Source organism: Heliangelus exortis, chromosome 4 (assembly GCF_036169615.1).
Source record: "Heliangelus exortis chromosome 4, bHelExo1.hap1, whole genome shotgun sequence".
Taxonomy (NCBI): Eukaryota; Metazoa; Chordata; class Aves; order Apodiformes; family Trochilidae; genus Heliangelus; species Heliangelus exortis.
Genome location: NC_092425.1, coordinates 1,302,301 through 1,322,572, shown reverse-complemented (window position 1 = coordinate 1,322,572; position 20,272 = coordinate 1,302,301). Strand labels below are relative to the sequence as shown.

The 20,272-nt window shown below is 54.3% G+C and overlaps 1 protein-coding gene across 6 annotated transcripts in view; it reads left to right on the top strand.

The window, feature by feature from the left end:
• C4H4orf54 (chromosome 4 C4orf54 homolog) overlaps nt 1-20,272 on the top strand; it is a 52,509-nt gene that overhangs the window by 25,280 nt on the left and 6,957 nt on the right. For 3 of the 6 annotated variants that reach the window (XR_011725623.1, XR_011725622.1, XM_071742568.1), the window contains exon 1: nt 13,086-19,489. The exons of the other annotated variants lie outside the window; for them this stretch is intronic. Coding sequence is in view for 1 of the 3 variants with exons in the window: in XM_071742568.1 (XP_071598669.1) it covers nt 15,093-19,481 (4,389 nt within the window). In the remaining 2 variants the exon portion in view is untranslated. Of the gene's footprint in view, nt 1-13,085; nt 19,490-20,272 lie in introns of those variants that run through there. 6 annotated transcript variants of the gene reach the window in all.

Genomic DNA, 20,272 nt, shown 5'->3' with positions numbered 1-20,272 from the left:
AATATGTAAAAATACATCTAATTCTCAAACTGTTGAGTAGAAAAGTTGTGCATAGTTGGTCTGTGCTTTGAGATAGCACTGGGGAAAATTAAGATACAGCATCACCACCCTGGGAAGCCAGGCTGAGGGATTGGGGTTGTTCAGCCTGGAGCAGAGGAGGCTCCCAGGTGAGCTCAGAGCAACCTTCCAATATCTGAAGGGGCTACAAGAAAGCTGGGGGAGGGCTTTGGACATGGGGGGTAGGGAGAGGACAAGGGAAATGGGTTAAAACTTGGAGAGAAAGGGAAGATTGAGGTTGGACATTAGGAATAAATTCTGTCCTGTGAGGGTGCTGAGCCCCTGTCCCAGGTTTCCCGGGGAAGCTGTGGCTGCCCCATCCCTGGCAGTGTCCAAGGTTGGATGGGGCTTGGAGCACCCTGGGCTGGTGGGAGGTGTCCCTGCCCATGCAGGAATGAGGAGGAGAGGGCTACAGACCCACTCCCCTCTGTTTTCTCTTCCCTGCTCAGCACCTCTATCCTAGTAAGCGTTTTGCTCCCTGACAAAGTGGGTGGTTGGAGATGTGAATTCCAGTCTGGATGCCTGATAGTGCATCACAGCTTGCCACGTGGCAGTGAAAAATGGAGCCTTGGATCTGTGTCTTTAGCCATTTATAAAAGCAGTGTGGTGAGCTCTGTGATGGCATCAGCAGGTAGCTCTGATCTGTGTGTGACATAACTGGTGTGTGGTTCCTTCCCAGAGGGATATCTCGATCTAAATATAAATGTGGCACCCTTCGTGGTTTTGGCAAGAGGGCAGAAATGCTTTTCAAATTAGTCTTGATCACTAGAAAACAATTGTGCTTGGTCCTCCTGTGCTTGGTGAGTGCTGGCACCTGCTGCCTTCTGAGGTTTATTTGTAGTGTGAATCATCAGCAGGGCCTTGAAGTGCCACCAGTCCATGTTAGGCTCTGGAGACTTGGAACACCCAAAGAGATGGCCTTTTATGGACTCCACCTGGAAACCCCTCTTTGCTCTAGCATCGGAGCCTTTGGCTTGTTCTTTGCCCTGCATCTCTGGCGTGTTTAGGGGACACAACCCGTGTATCCAGAGGATGGAGTGATGCTGCTGGGGCTGCAGTTCCTGTTCCCTCAGGGGCAGCGGGGGCTTTGTACCCCTGTGGGTCTTGCAGACCTGGCTTCCCAGCTTCTCGGGGGATCTTTGCCACCCTGTGGTGTGTAAAGGAAATGAATGAAATGTGATCACATCTGTGAGCTAGCAGAGCAGGGCAAGGATCTGGCTGTACAAAGACACAGGAGCTTTTTGCATCACAAACGTGGCAGAAGCTGCCCTGTTACTTGAAGAGGACTTACGTGTGTTACGTTATCCCCCAAACTGCCAGAGGCTTTGCAGCCATAATTTAGTCTTTAATTTTTCCTGTATGCATTTCACCATCTTCAGCAATTGTTTACAACAGAACCTATAGGGATCAGAAGTGTCTCTACTCAGAGCTGCAGAAGCTTTATATTGCTCAGTGTGTTTGGATGAGAACACCACCATACAGCAGGCACTAAATGTTCCTACAACAGCATTTACTCATGGTGTGGCAGGGTTTCCCAGGCTATAGGGGAGAAAGCTGCATAAAGTCTGTATGTTTGTGTGTCTCTCTGTGGCTGTCTGCATTGGCAGTGAATTCCAGGTTCCCTGTGAGTGAAGAGCACATATGCAAGGGAGCAAGGAAGGTGTCAGGGTGCTAAAGTTAACACCAGATAAGCTGACTGAGTCAGAAGCAATGCAGCCACTGTGGTGCTGCACTGTGCTGGGGGCAGCAGCCTGGGCTGAGATGGGCACTTACAGACTGACTGCCAGGCTGGAAGGGACCTCAGGGATCATCTGCTCCAACCCTTCTGATATTAGTGTTTATCTGAGATGTCCCAGCACCCCATGGAGTTCAGACTTAAAACTTTCCAGAGCGGGGGAATCCACCCCTTCCCCTGGGAGACCATTCCAGTGTCTGAGTGAAAAGTTTTCCACTGGTGTGCAATGGGAATCTCCCCAGGAGCCACTTTGTGCCCATTGCCCCTCCTCTTGTCCACGGGACTCTGTACACAGAGAGTCTCCCTCTGCTTTGGAGCTGCCCTGGAGGGACTGAACGTGACCAGAAGGTCTCCCTGAGGCCTCTCTTCTCCAGGCTGAACAGACACAGTCAGATACACTCCTTGTTTCTGGGGCCTGTGCTGCTGTACAGAAAAGCTGTGAGGTGGAGGTATCTGTAAGGATCAGGGGGTGGGCATGTTCTGGGTGTCCTTGCATACCTCTCGTCGTGCACGCTGCTCTGGTGTCCCCAGCCAGAGCCTCTCAAATAGCTCCCCAAGAGCCATGCATGCACCCTCTGCTCCTCTGCTGGGACAGGACAGCTGCAGCTCCCCTCTCCTTTGCCACCTATGGCAGCCAGGCACGGCTGGCAGGAGTTTAGCTCTCCTTAAAATTCCCAAATCTCTTCTGCCTTGAGTGGATGTGACCCATCTAGACCTCTATTAGATATCTACCACCCTGATCCCCCTGGGCACAGCATTTCAATGTGATTGACTTAAACCCTGAGGGCTTCAAACCTGCTCTTCCTGACATGGATTAGAGCTGCTAAAATATGGGCACAACAGATGTCCCTTCTGTCCCACAGGTGTCAATCCACCCCTTGCGTGCCCCCAAGTGCATCTCCCTTGTTGCCATTTAGCAGGGGACTCTGCAAGGTCCCTGCAGACACTGCCTCATCTCAGAGAGCTGCTGGAGCTCTGCAGCTGGGCATTGGCTTGTGTAAAATGTGCTCAGCGTGCACTAGTGCAAGAACTCGCCTGTAAAAGGCAAAACCTAAACTGCAGGTAACCCCTTAGTTACAGCTGGGAGACAAGAAGGTGCTGGGGGAGGCTGCAACAACCTGAATTTCTCTGGGACTTCCCATGGAGCCAGCTTGTTGTCTGAAAAACTTCAAAGCAACCAAAAGACAGCTCTAAATTAGGAGACTAGTCACTAGCAGACCAGGCTAGTGACTGGCTGATGAAGGCTTCTGAAGCTTCACTGGAACCTTCTAGACAGAAATACTTCATCTGCCCCAATTCTGTGTCACAAAGGACCCAAGTAGAGCTGACCATGTTCAGCTGAGGGAACCAGGCCAGCCAAGCTCACAGTCCTCATCCAAATCCAGAACCAAGAGAGGCTGAGACTATAACACTGCTGCCTGCACCACTGCTAGGGAGCACAGGCACCTCCCCTGCCCTGTCTGTATTGAAACAGGTCCTGGTGCTGCTCAGAGGTGCAGATGGGTTGTTCTTGAGGAAATTCTTCAGCGTGGAAATTTGCAGGAAGCTTCAGAATCTGAGAAAATTATATTTTGCCTGACTACAACACGTTGTCTGCTGCTCAAATCAGCAACAAAGGCTTATTTTCTTTGAGTGGTTGAAACAAAATTCTATTTACTTTTTTTTCTTAGGGGCTTAATTGAACATTACCAAGGGAGGAACTGGGTCAGGTAGATTAAAGCCAAACTGAAGATGAAATGCCCTCAGAGCTGCCTGTTTGATGTCTGCAGTCTAGCAGGTTGTTTGCCACTCACTTCACTCTCCAAACTTTTGCTGGAGCTCTTCTGTGAGGCTTGGACTCTTGGTTGTACAGCACTTAGCCCAGCTGGGACCTTGTCCTGAGCTTTGGCAGGGAGCACATTATGGGCAAAGACAAGCACAGCAGGGTATGTGTTTTGCTTCATTTCAGGGCTCTGGTAACTTGCCAGGTGTAAAAAACCCTTGTAAAAAGTCCCTCCCCAGGTTTCCTGTAGGCTGGGAAGCTGCTAGAAGATCACCCCAGAGCCTTCTCCTGTGCCTTTCAGCAAACTCCACAGCTGCTGTGTAACTTTGCATGATGGTGGTAGAATTGGTGTTGTGTTCTGGTATGTGGGTTATCTTTCAGTGTCAGCTTTTATTAAGAAGCTACCTGTGATTTAATAGTAGACTTTGAGAGTGACTAACGGAGGCTTCAGACCAGTAAAAATATCTACACTGCTGCTTTAAAAAAATCTGCATAGCTTTGTGTTGTCAATCCCAAATATTTAAAATTCAATTTTGATCTAGTGCCACCAAGAACTTAAAATGCACCTTGTTTGAGGTATTGCTGAGAGTTACTGTCAGCATCATGACCTCTGGCTTGCTGCTTCCACACTCCATGTTTTCAGTCAGTATTGATCAAAAGCAGAGGCAGCCCCCAGCAGTTGGTCTGGAACAGCAATTAGTCTCATGCCTGGTGGATCCTCTAGAAAATCTCAGCAATTCAGGGCTTTTATGTTTGAGTGTCAGCATTACAGGTTTTTTCTAATGCTCCGACTTCCCTAATGGAAATTTTTGCAGATGATCACTTGAAGTACATGTCTGTTCTGAAAACATCTGTTGCTCCTTATACAGTGTCTCTATAAATAGCCAGTGCAGCTATTGCATCCTTGTCTTGTTGCATGTGTCAGCATTAACATGACCAAAAAAGAAGTGTCTGTGGGAGATACCAGGTTCTAAGGCAGAAAATTTTGGATGGCTCACTTCACCTTCCTGTCTTCTGCTGAGAGGTGCTTTAGTCCTGTCCAGGATAAGAGAGATGGTGGGAATAATTGCTGTGGTACACTGCACTTCAGAGCAGGCTGAGCAGAGCTGTTAAAATGCTGCTTATCAGTACAAATCCAGTCTGGTATGTTGCCGTGCCCTTTGATTAATAAATCTGAAATCCTTCTCTGCTTTAGGGAGGTCAGATAGCTCCCAGCTGGGAGGAAATCTCCACGATGTGCCTGGTGAAAATTATGTGCCTTCCTCACTGGAGCAGCAGTGCAGGTTGTTCAGCAGGTGGACTGAGATTTGGTTCTGCTTTTACACTGGTGTAAATCTGGAGATATGCTGTAAAGTCAGCAGGGCAGCTGCTCCTGGGGGCAGAAGGGGAGAAGCTGTGCCTTCTACTGAACTGTGCCTTGTGTCAGGGGCACCCAGATAAGAGCCCAGTCCCCAGTCTTGCTTCTCTAGTTTTCCAAGCTAGAAATCAGACAAACTTTTTGCCAAGAGGACGTTGCCTTCCCTCTTTGTGTTTTACTTCAATGCATGCAACCAACTGTATGTTATTTTTAATTTACAAGCCTGCTCTTCTGTTCTGCCTTACTAACCAGGTGTTTACAGCCATAAAGTGCCAACAACCACTTTGCCTCCAAGAGCAGATAATCCATATTCTGGTAGGTCAGTTGATCAGTAAGGAAATGATAGTCTCAGCCTCTCAGTGGTTATTACTGTTCATAACCAGGGAAACGTGCTGCTCAGAAACAGCAGTAAGGTGACATGATTGCAGAAAATTTTGTAAAGCATTATCAGGAACATTAATAGCTCTGCTTACTTTTCTTAGTGCTAGTGGTGGGGTGGATTTCCCCCTAAAACACAGCCATGGTATTTGACTTGGGTCATATACTTTATTATCCTCTGAAAAGGACAAAAGAAAAAGCTGTTTCTTGAACTTTGTGTTTTCCTTTTTGAGATGCTCTTTTAACGCAGGTGCGTTTTCAATATGTTCTCACTAAGTATTTTTTTCACTGCTTCTAGTAGTTAGATTTATAAAGGCAATATTTGAAAATAAAACCCGTGCAGAATGGAGCAGAGGACAAGGATGAGTGCATCTCCTGCAGCAGCTTGCCGTGCCAGGACTGAGTTTTCAGCTGCCCGATCATTTCCTGAGTACCAAAGCTGGGGACCCAAGCTAATTGCTTAGGAAGGAGAATGTAATGAGCTTCCTCCCCGCTCGTACCCGGGGTCCTTCCTCTCCGCGGAAGCCTGCTGGGGCTTGTCTGCAGAGGGCATGAATGCCCGGGGGGGTGAGACAGCTTTTGTACACGTATCCGTGGCTTGTCCCTTCGCCTTTTGTGCCAACTTCAAAGCCATCTGCTCTGGGGTGGAAAAGCCTGCCTAACAGACAAAGGCAGCTGCCTTCAAAGTGTTTGCATGCTGATCTCTCAGCTACTTCTCCTGTAACCTTGGATGACCATCTTTTCTGGGTAAAGAGAGAGAACATGAACCTCTGGGTTAGGATCTGCTAAATCGTGCCTTTGCCCCCCACATACGTGATTAGTGCTGTTGCTCCTGGGAAGCAGGGGACTCACTCCTGTAACCCGAGAGCCTGGCTGCCGGCATTAGGGATCAGCCTTGATCTCCTCAGCTCAGCCCATGGGCTATACTCTCTCTGCGGCTGCACACATCTTCTCCAGTTGCCGTCCTATCCCTGGAACTCCTCTTTGCTATCTCTGATCACTGAAAGCAGCCCTGCAGACCAAGCAGGACCCGTGTTAGCCGGGGCTTCATCATCAAGTGGTGCTCAGCCTCAGCACAGAGCACTTTAAGTGCCCCCCTCTTCAATATATTCCCAGGGGAACGTATGGAGGCTTCAGCTGAGAGCAGCGATTTGCCCACAGAAGATCAGGACGTGCTTCCTTTTATCAGCCAGTGATAGCAAATTGTTCATGTTGTGTTCTCTGCCTGCTTCATGTTCACTTGATGTGACTCAGTGCACAGAGCCACCTGGCTTGGGGTGCTGGAGTACCAGAATAAGACCTTCACAGACTCCTTTTTTTCCAGCAGGGAGATGAACAGGCACTACTTGAACACATTTGAGCCCGGGCTCTTGAGTTCATTCAGGCTAAATATATCATTGCAGTGCTGTTCTAGGTGTCAGGCACTAAGCTTGTATATATGACTACCTTTTTCCAGACAGACCCACTTGGATGGTTTGACACCATTCACAAAACACCACCTGGTTTTCATGTGCTTTCCCTTTGACCAGATGGGCTGGGTGAGACCACTGATCCCAGTTTAGATGGAGCTGCCCAGCTGGCAGATCTTTCACTGAAAGCCAGCAGTGGGCACACCACGCACCTCCCTCAGGGCAGCAGTCCCTCCAGAAACCCCATTTGACTGTCAGTGGGAAGCCAGGCAGTTATGGCCAGGTGGGGAAGTGTGTGTTACACCAAAAGGACTTGTCTTTAATTAAGCAGCTAATTACTGTGGGCTAATGACAGAGCAACTGGCAGTATAGGTGGGTTGAATTTCCCCTTTGCTGGCTATACAAGGAGCCTGCACTGCCAGTCTGAGCAGCTCAACCAAATTCCTGGCACTCAGTGGGATGAATTACAGATTGGTAAATCTCAACATTTGGCCAGAGAGACATTAAAATGAAGAAGTCTCCCCTGGAGTCTTTCCAGCCTTAAAAATGAGGCTGAGAGATTTGTCAAGGTGTGTTGTCTGTTTGGTTTGTATTGGGTTGTTTTGGATGTAGGAGGCTGGAGAGGGGGCTGTGGATTTTGGTTTTGCTTTCTGTCCTTCAAATTGGGGGGGAAAAGTCTCTTTCTAGAAGTTTTTTCTGCCATTTGTGCCTCTTCTTACTGGGGTCAGGAAACAGGAATGAAAATACATAAAGTAATTGTAAAAGGGATAAAACTCAGATAAAGTTTCTGCCTTCCACTCTTCTAAAACATAGAGCAACAGGTGAGAGATTTTTGTGAAAAGAATTCTAGGGGGCTTTGGTGAGTTTCTTTTAGATCTTTTCTCTATCACAAATACTAAACCCAACCTCCTCTCTGACAAGGAGCAAGTTGTTGGGTTTGACCTGTTGTGGGGGGGACTGTGTTGTGGTGATGAGGCCATAAAATCTTCAGACAAGGAGAGCTGAAGGCCTGAGGTCCCAGTGCAGCTGAACTCTGTCTGTGCAGCTGCAGGAAGCATCCCAGCCTGTTTCCAGCTGGCTCATCCATCTCCCTGCTCTGGGGGATACTTGTACCTCCTGTCACTGTAGCAATCTTCCCTGGGGTCTGGCCTTGTACTCATAGGACAGAAAACAGCTACAGAGTGTGGCCAAATCAAATTGCCAGCTGGCTGCTTGTTTACTGAACCCTCCAGACCTATTTAGTCATTTGGGGTAAATTCAGCAGGTAGATGAAGTTGGGAAAAGAGGAGTAGAAAGAGTTGGTAATGTTTTGATTTCCTGAAACAGAGGGCTTTTGGATTGGTTTTGTTTCCCAGCCTCATTTCCCAGGGAGGCTTGGAAACCATTCCCAGACAGGAGAGGGAAGTCTTTCCTTCTGATCTCACTCACCCTGCAGTCCTACCCAGAGCTGGAAGATGCTCTCAGGTGTGCAATTCCCTGACCATGGTGTGGCAGCATGAGGGGGGGGATTGGAAGCCACTTGACAACTCCAAGAGAGAGGCTGTTTGGAGGAGGAGAGTGGCCCTGAGGGAAGCAGAACACCCTGTGGCATCCAGCTAGGCTGGACAGGGAGCCCATCACCCCAGCACGTTGCCATCCAAGCCCTGTTTGCTGAGGAGCTGTGTGCAAATGTGTGGTTCCGTAGAAATATGAGGAAGAATTTTTTCCCTGTGAGGGTGAGAGAGCAGAGCAGGGGCTGCCCAGGGAGGCTGTGGAGTCTCCTTCCCTGGAGACATCCAAATCCCAGCTGGATGTGTTCTGTGTGACTGCTGGAGGTGACCCTGCTCTGGCAGGGGGTTGGACTCCATCATCTCTCCAGGTCCCTTCCAGGCCCTCACTTTCTGGGATTCTGTGATTCTATGAATGTGGGCAAATCCATCAGGATCTGGGCAGAGTGTCTCCACAGCAGACAGGATGTACTTATGGCTTTTTGTATTTTTTCAGAATATAGACATCAAAATATGTGTAGCTTTTCAGTTTTCAGAAAACTATGGCAAACTTTTGGAAGTTAAGATTACAGAACAGCACCTCACTTTAATATTAAATAACCTTTCCTTACCTCAGCTGAAAGTGGGCACCTACTTACACAAGGCAGGATTTCTCATCTCGGTGAGATGTGGCAGGATCAAGGACAAACTTCAAAATAAAACGAAAAATAAAGAAGTAGCCCAATTGAAATAAATCCCTTGCTCTAGTATTACTTGGCTTCAGCCAAGCTATCATTTTCCAGCCTCATAAAACTGTCATGTCATTAGCGTTTGGGGATGCTCTCCTTATAAACCTGACCTTTACAATGGATTTTACACCTGGGCTTGAAAATCTCCATCTTATTCCCCCAGCAGTTGCCTCATGTCCTGGCTGCAGAGCTTTCTTGGCTGGGAGCTGGCTGGATTTATAATTCCACATTATACAGCCATCATTCTCACCTGTAATTCTTTTAATTTGTGAGTAAAGCCAGCCAGTGGAGAAACATCCACAAAAGCATGCAAGTGACCTTAATTCTGGGCAGGTGGATCATATGCAGCTCATAATGGTGTTTATTGAGCTCCCCTATATATAGAAACTCCAGCCCTGGAGAGGCTTCACTCCCAGGGCTGCTTGATCCTCCTTTTCATCAGGAGGCAGTGTGGGAGGCACTTTAGCTGGCTTGGACTCTAAAGCCCAGGGAGAAATAGCCCCGAGACGTTTGCTGCCCCAACTCGGTGACCAAACATAGGCCCTCTGTAGAGGGGTGTGCATAACCCACAGGGATCACTTTTCACCTGGCCCCCCAAACATTATTTATTGAACACTGAGAGCAAATTAATCCCAATCCGATGCTGGCTGCCCTCCAAAGCCTGGCGATTTCATCTTACAGTCTCACAATACCAGAGCTGCAATTCACTGCTTGCTTGGGTGCACGTCCCTCTGTTGGAGCTCTTCTGCATCAACAGTCTTGCCAGAATTCAAAACCCCTCTGTGGAGCAGCTGGTGGAGTAAAGGGATGGATTTATCCAACATAAAATCCAGCCTGGCTGCTTGTGTTCCTGCTTCTTAAGCAAGGGAAAAACGATGGGACCACTTGGTCTTTTCATGTTAACTCACCCTGGTGAGTTAAAGTTAGAGATTTCCTTAAAAATAGATTAAAATAATAAATGTCTCATTAAATCTATTAATAAAAAAATAACCTAATACTCTGTAACAAACGAATAAATTATTTAAAACATAGAAGAAAAATATTTTAGAAATATAATAAAAAATATAATAGCAATATCCTAAAATGTAATCCAGCTACATGAACATTGCATCAAGAGATGGTTCCTTGTCTTCCCATTTCAGAAGACCCCAAACTATTCAGAAGACAGGTTTTGAGGCTGAACTTCTCAGCTCAGCTCTACCTCTATAAATAATCAGTTTCATGTAAATTTAATGAATGGTCATAAATCATCTGCCTTGTCCCCCTACCCTCTTGGCTGATAACACCTCAAGGAAAGGTCACGGTTTCGAGTGTTGTGGCAATCATCTCCACAGCTGCAATAATCAGATACATCTGCAGTTCTCAGGTTACCTGATAATACTGTACAAAGAACAGGGTCACTGCAGGAAATTCCTTTCCAAAGGCAGGCCCGTGGTGGAAGGCTGGAGCAGCCCCGGCAGCCTGGGAGAAGTAGTCCCAGGGAAGAGGGAGCTGGAGAGGCCCAGGGGGAGGAGCAGCAAAGTTGAGATCAGTGGGTGTAACCTCAGTTCCTGGAGAAATCCTGGCAGGCAGGTGCAACCTCCAGGCCTTTAAATGATAAGGAGCAGGTAAAGCACAGCCAGTGAAAGTTTGAGAGGGTTTGTTCTTGAAGAGCCCCTCTAAATTCCTTCTAGAACAGGGCAGTGGGTTTTGTGGAGAGAGCAGAAATGGCACTTGGCTTTGGTAGCACATGGCACTCTTCTTCTACCCAGCTAGGGAAGCACTGTGCAGGTGAAATTGAGGTGAGAAGTCACTGCTCAGATCGTGCTTGAAGGCTGGTTCCAAACTGCATCATTTGTATTAGTAGTGACCTTGTGGGAGCCAACATGGTTGCACGTGTTCAGTGTTCTCACTAGGGACTGGAGGGTGGTTGGAATATAGGCTCACAGCAGGTCCTGAGCTGCAGGCCAGGGTCATGCAGATGTTGCCCAGGGGGTTGTGAGCATGACACCAAGGCATCCCTTCCCTCTTTCCACCTGCAGTGAGGCTCCACTTTCTATCTTGTGGCCACATCTTGGCACTGCTCGTGCAGAAGTGTGAAAGAAAGCCCAAAGAGCAGTGATGGGGGATCTGGCAGATGTCCCCCGGTAAAGGTGAAGTGAATCAGGGCTGGTAGGCTGAGTGAAGAGATGGAGAGCGAAGGAGGCAAACTGATCACCCTTGGATATGCAAAAAGCTTCAGCACAGAGCATGGGAATCATCTCTTTTCCCCCTGTGTCAGAAACGATGGCTGTGGGGACAGGGAGAAGTCAGAAGGACATGAGGACCATCTTTCTGATGGCACTGGATAACCAGGTGCCAGGGTAGATGGCCTTGGGAAGCTGTCAAGTCTTGGAAAGCAGAGATGTGTCAGGACAGGCTGGGCAGGACCTGTCAGGATGTTGGTGAAGGCAGTAAAGTGTTTACAAATCTTTTTTTTCAACATGTTCCCACAGTCTGGGTATGCTATTGCTGTCTACCTGCACTGGCCACCAGGAGATTCTTTTGTACCAAAGGCAGCATTTAAGCTGACACATGGAAAATTCAGCAAGTATTTCTTTTGTCTGAGTAGCAGACTCCCCACATGAACTCCTATTTAGACTGCATTTGTGGCACAACTGAGGAGTAGCAAAGAAACCTAAGCTTGTGCTGGGATTACATTCCTGCCTGTTTGTTTTGGCATGAGATTTTGGGGTCTGGAAGAGAAGGATGGGTAGCAAGGGGGAGGATCTGTTTTAAAAATATATACATCTTCTGCAGACCTTGTAAGGCATCCAACAGGAGCTGCTTCTAGCGAGGGCTGGAGAGAGCCACAGGGGTATTTTTTTTTTTTTTGGTCATTTGACAAGCACTTCATCCACTGCTTCTCCCAGGGGCTCAGTTTTCTCTGTGTAAGAAGGGACTGACCCATCCAGGTGCTGTTTTTCCTCAAGACTCAGTCCTGTGCCAGGCAGACCCTTGCCCACCCCCAGAGGAGACACCAGTTCAGTGCGAGCTACAAAAATCTGATTTGATTTCCACTTGGGTTCGTTAGGGAGTTTCCATCCCAAAGTGCATGTGTGAGGATTGTATTTCCTTTCAGTACAGTGGGTAGCACTTGGAAACACTTTTGCTTGCTATAGGGTTTGTTTGGTAACAGTAATGGATATAGGAGACCTTGGAAGAAAAAAGCAATCATCTACACCATGGATGTAGTGCTGAGGAGTCAGTCCCTGTTTCCAAGCTGTGCACCCGAGCTTTGGATGTGATGCCTGAGGTTTCTTAGGCACCTCTGAAATGGGCTCTGCAAAAGCCACCACTAAGGTAGCTGGGAGGAAAGGCTGAGGAGAAGGAATTAAGCCTCAACCCTTCAGGAATTTTACACTTTGCTCTGGGCCAGACTCGCAACAAAGCATCTCTAAGGGGCTGGCAGCACATCATGGCAAAAATTTCTGATATAAAAAAAAAAAAAAAGAGGAGGAAACACTTGTCGTTTTTCCCTCTCCTCTAATGTGCATACAGTGAGGAGAGGTGGGTGTTACAGATGCACTTTTTGTCAAAGGGGATGAGGATGTGGGTGGCTCTGTGCAGTGCAGCAAGCCCTTGGTGCCACTGGAATAGTGATGTGAGTGCCTCCACAGGGCTAGCCAGAGCTGAGAGGGGGGAGGAACAGGTGTGGATTTTATATTTATGTATTTTTGTCATCAGGGGTATAAATTCCCTGTGGTGGAGACACAGATATGTTATAAACATACATGTACAAGTACCATTATGGTATCAGCCTCAGCTGTGAGAGCCAGCCACTGGTCTTCTAAGACTGAGTAGATTCAGTTCAAGATACCACCAAAGGAAAACAGCAAAAGAAACATCTCTAGACCATGGCTGGGGACTGGAGTGTGGAAATAGATAAAAGAGTCAAGTTTCGATGCTTGTTTTGGTAGGAATCTTGTCTGGTGATCTTGGCAGGAGTGCATGAACAACTTAAGCCACCAACACTTAATTGTGCAGGTTTGGGGAGCAATGTTCTTTGCATGTTCTTAATGCAGGAAAACCAAACAGGAGGGATGGGAGTAAGGTGTGAGACTGACACCCTGGAGCTTGGCTTGACAGCTCAGAGGGTGGGGGCAAGGAGAATGTGGGGTAGAGATCTTGTCTGAGAGGAGGCATTTGGTGCAGGGATGCTACTGCTGGGAGCACTCACCAAATGAACATAAGGGTTTAAATCATGGTATCCCTCTGCATCTGGTTGGAAAGGACTATATTTGAGGATCTGCTGGTCTGGCTGACAACTAAAACCAAGATGTCTGTATAATAATGTGCTAAAATGTCTTTCTCTAGTTACGTTTTTATTACGGCTGCTTGAGACAGAGGGACAGGTCTAAAATGAGTGTGGAGGAGCCACAAAAGCTCCTGAAGTTGTGTTTTGGGAATGCTGATGCCATTTAGCATGGCTCAGGGGAGGACTGCCCAGTCTTTGCCTGCACAGGGGGAGCTGGAGCTACGTGAGCTTTGTCCAAGGAAAGATTGAGGCAGAGCAGACACAGCACTTCTGAGAGGTGGTGCCCAGCTTCTCATGAGAAGCACACGGGAGGCAGGGATGGGAACCAGCTGTCCCTGCTGCATGGGGACAGCCTCACCGTGTGTCACCTGACTTGCTCCAAACCCTCAGAGTTTGGACAACGTGTCTTGACGTTAAAATAGAAGCAATAGAAGCACCTGGTGCTGCTTCTGGCAATAGTTTTCATGCTGTCACTCTGCAGCCTAAAAACAAAAGATGTAGGGTACTAAAAGCTGGAGCCTCCTCTCTTGGTTTTCCTCTAAAGAGATCCTTACCTGAAACAGGATATGAAGCCTGTCACTGCTGCAGGGACCCTCACAACCCACCACTCGGGTCAGTAAAGGAGAGAGGCCACTTTTCCTGGAGGCACCAGTGACACTCGAACCCCACAGGGAGGATGGCAGCAGAGCAGCCTGGCTGTGGGTTGGGGTGAGGAGCTGGGAGCACTGGGAAACCTTTGTGTTCATGTGGCTGGTGCTGAGGAGGGGCCTGGGATGGTGTCCACCTCACCTCTTGGTCCCTGCATCCCTGCAGCATCCCTGGCAGAGCTATGCACCATGTCCCTCCTGGCACTGCATCCAGATCCTGGCACTTGTTTTGGGGGTTCCACAACCTAATGTCCGATGTTGCCAGCCTAATGCCAGCTTGCTCACCCAACCACGTGAGTGCTTATTTGGTTTTAATCTGTAAGTTTAAGCTGTTATCTGCATCGTATGCTTGAGGGCTGCTCCTCCATGTTGCTCATTTGCATCCATTTCTCCTCCTCAGTGTTTTACAGCTCACCTTTTCCTTCTAGAGTGATTTTTGGTGTGGCATCTTAGGGACAGTTCAGTAAAGCCCTCGGCCACCGAGGGTGAGGTGTGCCACAGAAATGCTTGTATTTATAGGTCTTAGATGCTGGTTGTTTTCCTGGATCAATGCATCTTGTGTCCCCTGGCTGGTAGCTCTGTGTCCCTCTGAGCAGGGCCAGGCTGGCATTCGCGGGACACTGCTCTGCAGAGCAGCTCCTGAGACTGGGGACACGGCGTGCAGGGGGTAGTTTCAGAAAGGAAAAAAGCAGCTTGGCCACTGCTGCATGTGACGTGGGTGCACTGGGTGCCGTGGGAGCTGCCTCTCCGGGCCGGTGCCGCCGGCTCTCCGGCCGGGAAGCCGAGCAGCAGCCGCATCTTTGCAGGCAGGGGTGGCTCTTCCCTTCCGAAGGGTGTCCAGGCGCCTTTATTCCGTCAAACTCAGGCGTTTAAAATAGGATTTTGTTGAACCGCCGTTACGTGACGCCGGCTCTATGTATAGTCCGCGCTTGGGGCCGGCCAAGTGACGCCCATCATGCCAAAACCAGGAGCCACCCGAGCCCGTATTGGGACCCACCGGAGGGCGACCAGCCACCTCTCTCCGGTGGCCAAAGGGCTCTCCGCTGTCCCGCGGCTGATCGCGGTGCGGGGGGAACGGAGCCCGGGCAGCCCCGACCCCCGCTCTCCCCCCACCCCGGGCCGGGAGCCGGCGCTCCGGGAGGAGGAGGAGAGGGAAGGGAAGGGGAGGGCAGGGGTGGGCGGCCCGTTGCCCCCCCGTCCCTGTCGGCACGTGCCTGCCCGCCTCCCGGACACTGCCGCGCCCCGACGGCCCCGGCATGGACGCGCCCGGCCAGCCGCTCGCCGGCCCCACGGACGGCCCCGAGGGCGCGGCGACGGAACGGGGCCCGAGCCCAGAGGCGGCCATCGAGGAGGGGGAGAAGGAGGAGGCAGCGGAGTACGTGGAGATCCGCGGCTCGCCGCCGGGACCCGAGGAGAGCCGCCAGCCCCCCCCCGAGCTGGCCCCGGCCGGCGGTGCGGAGCCAGAGGCCGGTCCCGCAGCGGAAAGCGGAGCCGACGGGACCGCGGATGTCGGCGACTCGGCTAGCGGCGAGCCGCCGGGCGGGGCGGAGGGACAGGCATCCTCGGACCCCGAGGGGGAGGATCGCCCGGCGTCCCCGGGCGAGGAAGCTGCGGCGGGATGCGGCGCCCGGTCCGGCCCCGACTCCGGGGAGGCGGCAGGGAGCGGCGAGCCGCCGGAGGCTGGGGCCTGCCCGGAATCCTCCTCCTCCTCCTGCCCTTCGCCTGTGGCCAAGGCGGGCAATTCCTCAGTGGGCGAGCCGGTATCGACGGAGGGCAAAACCTCCTCGTCCTCCTTCGGCTACGAAAGCGAGGAGGACGAGGACGCGGGGCGCAAAGCGGCCCCCCCCGGAGCCCCCCCGCGCACCCCCCCCGGCGTTGGCCGCGACGAGGCGCACTATATCAGCACGCAGGAGATCCAGCTGAGCGAGGTGGATCACGACATGGATTTCGATGCCGGGCTGGCCGCCCGCTGGGACTTCGAGGACAACAACGTGATCTACTCCTTCGTGGACTACGCCTCCTTCGGGAGCGACGAGACCGCCGGGGACACGCCGACGGAGGAAGAGGAGGAGAATAGCTGCTACCTCAGCACGACCACCAGCGACCCCAACAATCAGACTGACAGCATCGACAACACCAGCAGCACCGAGATCGTCAGCCTTACCTCCGAACACGACACCCCCGGCGGGGACAAGCGCGACAGCTCGGGGGAAAGCCGGTCCAAGGAGCCCGGCCGTCCCGGCGGGAGCCCGGCCGCCCAGCTTCTCCTATCAATCAAAGCCGCTTCCCGGGCTATAAATGAGTCTAGCAACGTGCGCGGAAAGCAAAACACTTTTTACGCTGCCAAGCATGAAAGCGACATGAGCCTCCGTGTCCCCGCGGCTCCCGAACGCGATGCGAGTTTAAAACTGGACGCGGTCCGCGACCACCCGAAAAAATTCATCGCGGTCCCCGCCCGGCTGCAGACCCGGTGCGGGGCCGGCAGGGCGGGGGAGCAGTCGAGCGGCGCCTCCAGCGCGGTCAGCGAGCTGGACGATGCCGACAAAGAAGTGCGAAACCTGACGGCCAGGGCTTTCCGCAGCCTGGCTTACCCCTACTTCGACACCCTGCGCCCCGGCTCCCGCGCCTCCTCCGCCTCCCTGCCCGACAATGCCCTGGGCATCAACCGCTGGTCCACCTACCTGGACCTCAAATGCGGCAGCCTGGGGCCGAGAGCCGAGCCCAGCCTCCTGCGCTCCGGCCGCTCACAAACCAGAGCCCTCGAGTTCGTGGTCAGCAAGCTCGACGGGGAGATCGCTCACGTCGAGGCGCCGCGGCGGCTGCGGGGGGGCTCCCGGGTGGTGACCCTACTAGACCTCGGCGATGGCCCCGAGGCCGGGCCGCCCCCCGAGCTGGGCGGCGGGGAGCCGTCTGCGGCGGAGGGCGGCGGGGGGGGGTTCAGTAAGAAGTCCAGATTCGCCTCCAGCCTCCTCAAAAACGTCATTTCCAAAAAGATGCAGCTGGAGCACGAGTTCAAGATGGAGCGGGGCGAGATCACCGACACCTCCTACCGCGGGCTGGGCTCCGGCCGGGAGCCAGAGCCCACCGGCGGCCGGGAGCGGCAGAAGGAGGGGGGAGTGCAGCGGCAGAGCTCCCGGCACTCGGAGGGCGGCTCGGACAGCACCCCGGCGACGGCGGAGGAGGCGGGGGAGGGTGGCGGTGGCCGGTCGCCCGCCTCCAAGGCGTCGACGCCCCGCGAGGGGAACCGCAACCTGGACCGAGCGCTGTCGGAGGAGCTGTGCGAGGTGAAGCGCAGCGCTTCCGAGGCCATCAAGGCCACTTTCCTCCGCAGCCAGAATAGCGCCTTCAGGTCCTGGAAGGAGCGGGAGGCGGAGAGGAAGGAGGAGAGGGCGCCCGTCGGAAAACTTAAACTGTCCCCCAGGCATGACTGGCGGGCCGACCTGGGCGAGATCTCCGCCGGCAAATCCACCAAGATGTCCCGCTTATTCGTCCCCGCCATCCAACGCACCCCCCGGGAGAAGGAACCCGGCAAGAAAGCGACGAAGTGCTCTGCTGCCGCCGCTGCCTCGTCCTCGCCCCCCGACGCCAAGCCCAAGGCTCCCGAGATCAAGATCAGCCTGGGCAGCCCGCAGCAGCCTCGGGACGCCGCCTTCAGCATCGCCCAGCTCCTGACCCCGCAGATTGTGGGACGGACGCCGGAGGAGGGCCGGGGCCAGCAGCTCAGGCTGCACAAGGCTGGGGACGGCCTCGACAAGGTGCCGCAGTTCCTGGTGCGCGACGTCAGGGAGAGCAAGCACAGAGCCCAGGGACCCCTCCACCAGGTGCGGGACGTGCGGAAGCTCATCAAAAGTTCCTACAACTGCGACTCGGGGGATAACAGCAGCGACAAGGGCAGCGGCGGCTCCGACCAGGGCGGCCCGGAGCAGAAACCCCGGCAGCAGCTGGTCATCGCCGGCGTCCCCAGGTCCCTGTCCCCGGTGGTCATCACCTGCCAGGCGGTCGGCACCAAGCCCACCGAGGCGGCAAAGGCGGCGGCCCGGGCACCGGCCTGCCCCCCGGAGGGCACCGTCCTGGTGCACCGCACCTCGGGGAGGCTGCCGGTGGCCACCATCGCCCCCAACAAGAGCGACCCGCGGCAGCCAGCCGTGCTGAAGATCGTCTCCAAATCCGCCGCGCCCTGGCGGCACCAGCCCCCGCCGCCGCCCGCCGAGAAGGGCCGGGGGCCGGAGGAGGACCCGCGGGAGGAGAGCAAAGCGGCACCGGTGCAAAACGCTCTGGAGAAGCTAACGGCGGCGGTGCGGAGCATGGAGGAGCTGTACAGCTTCAACAAGCGCGAGTGGAAGCGCAAGAGCGACCCGCTGCCCATCACCGACAGCCACGTCCTCTCCCTTATCGCCAGCCAGGAGAGGGTCGCCGGGACCCGGCCGATCCCCCCCGCCGCCGCTCTGCCCCCGCCGCCGCCGCCGGATAAAGCAGAGGAGCCGGCGAGCAAGGGGCCGGGAGAGCGGCTGCCCCGCCGCCTGCCCAGCAACGCCGCCGACAAAGTCTCGGCCAAGGCGGCCGCCTTCGAGACCCTGTCCCGGCAGCGGCAGCGCGGCCCTCCGCCTCCCCGCACCGAGCCCCCCGCCGCCTCCCGCGCCCTCCTCACGCTGCGCGGAGCAACCGGAGGGACCGCAGCCCCCGCGCCGAGCAAACCTCCCCCCGAGGGCGGCCTGCGGGGCCCGGCGGCTCCGCGCTCCCCCCGGCTGCCGGCGGGCGGTGCTGATGCGGAGCGCGGCCCGGACTGCGGGAACTACCTGGCCCTGCCGCTGAAGGAGCCCGGCTCCCCGCCCTCCCCGCTGTCGGGGGCGGGCGGCGGCGTCCGCCCCAGCCCGGTGTCGGGGCCGGCGCTGTGCGGCTTGCAGCCCTTCGGCACCGCCAAGCGCCCCGGCAGCCCCGGGCCCCCGCCCGCCGAGGAGCAAACCCCCGCCGCTTCCGCCGCCGCCGCCCCGCCGCCCGCCGAGGGTCCGCCCGCCGCCCTCTTCCACCCGCCGCTGCCTTTCGCCGCCCTGCCCGGGGCCGTGCCGCCGTCGCTGCTCTGCTTCTCGCCCTCCGTGCCCGCGGCGGGGACGGCGGCCGAGCCCTTCCCCCAGACGCAGCGCAAGGTGCTGCTGGACGTGAGCACCGGGCAGTACTACGTGGTGGACACGCCGGTGCAGCAGCCCCTCAAGCGGCGCCTCTTCGACCCCGAAACCGGGCAGTACGTGGAGGTGCCGGTGCCCCAGCAGCCGGCCGTCGCCCCCGTGCCCCTGCCCCTCTCGCCCCTGGCCCTCAACGCCGGGCCCTACGGTGCCACCTACATGCTGTACCCCGGTCTCCTGCCCGCCGCCGCCATGCTGCCGGCCGGCACCCTGCCTCGCCCGCTCTCCCACCCGGGCAGTGACACCAGCGCCCCGCCCGAGCCCGGCAGCCCGGCGACGGCAGAGGCACCTTCCGCCGAGAGCCCCTACTACGTGGCTACCGGCAAGGGCCCGCCGCCACCGGGCCGGGGGACAGCCGACACCAAGCCGGTCATCAGCATCACGGCGCCGGCCACCGGGCCGCGGATCGTGGCGCCGCCTTCCTTCGATGGCACCACCATGCGCTTCGTGGTGGAGCACCGGTGAAGAGCCGGGTGAGTGTTAGGCCTGGCAGTCGCCAAGCAGAGTTGAGGGTTGTCCAGGCTACCTGCCACATGAGAGCTGTGCTGCAGCTGCTTCTTGAGGCTTGTGATGGGCCCAAGGGCTGCAGCCAAGCCTGCCTTGGGGCTTAAGTGTAAGGTAGAAACAGCAAAGTTACACACAAGACAAGAGGGCACAAGAGGTCTCAAGTTGTGCCAGGGGAGGCTTAGGTTGGACATTAGAAAGAATTTCTTTAGGGAGAGGGTGATCAGACACTGGAATGGGCTGCCCAGGGAAGGGGTGGATTCTCCATCCCTGGAGATATTTCAAAAGAGCCTGGATGTGGCACTCAGTGCCATGGGCTGGGAACCACGGGGGGAGTGGATCAAGGGTTGGACTTGATGAGCTCTGAGGTCCCTTCCAACCCAGCCCATTCTGTGATTCTATGGTTATCTCTTGGAGCAGGTCAGTACCCCCCTTGTTCCAGCCTGGAGGCAGTCTCAGCAGAAGCACATTTAGTTCCTTGTCACACAGCCCTGCAGCTGGGGGAGCCTCTTGCTCCTAAGGACCCTTTGACCTCAGTGGGGTCCTCTTGCTCCTGAGGAGGGAATTGTGGCTGGGCACCTCCTCTGGACCCACTTGGCAAGCACCTAACACCTTGGCAGTGCATTCCTGACTCCTCACCTCTTCCTCCCAAGGGGAGATGAGCATCTGTCTCTCTGCCCCAAGCCCCTATTTTTCCCCATCCTCAGGAAGAGCAGGAGAGGGGTGCGATGAAGGCAGATTTCACTGTGTGG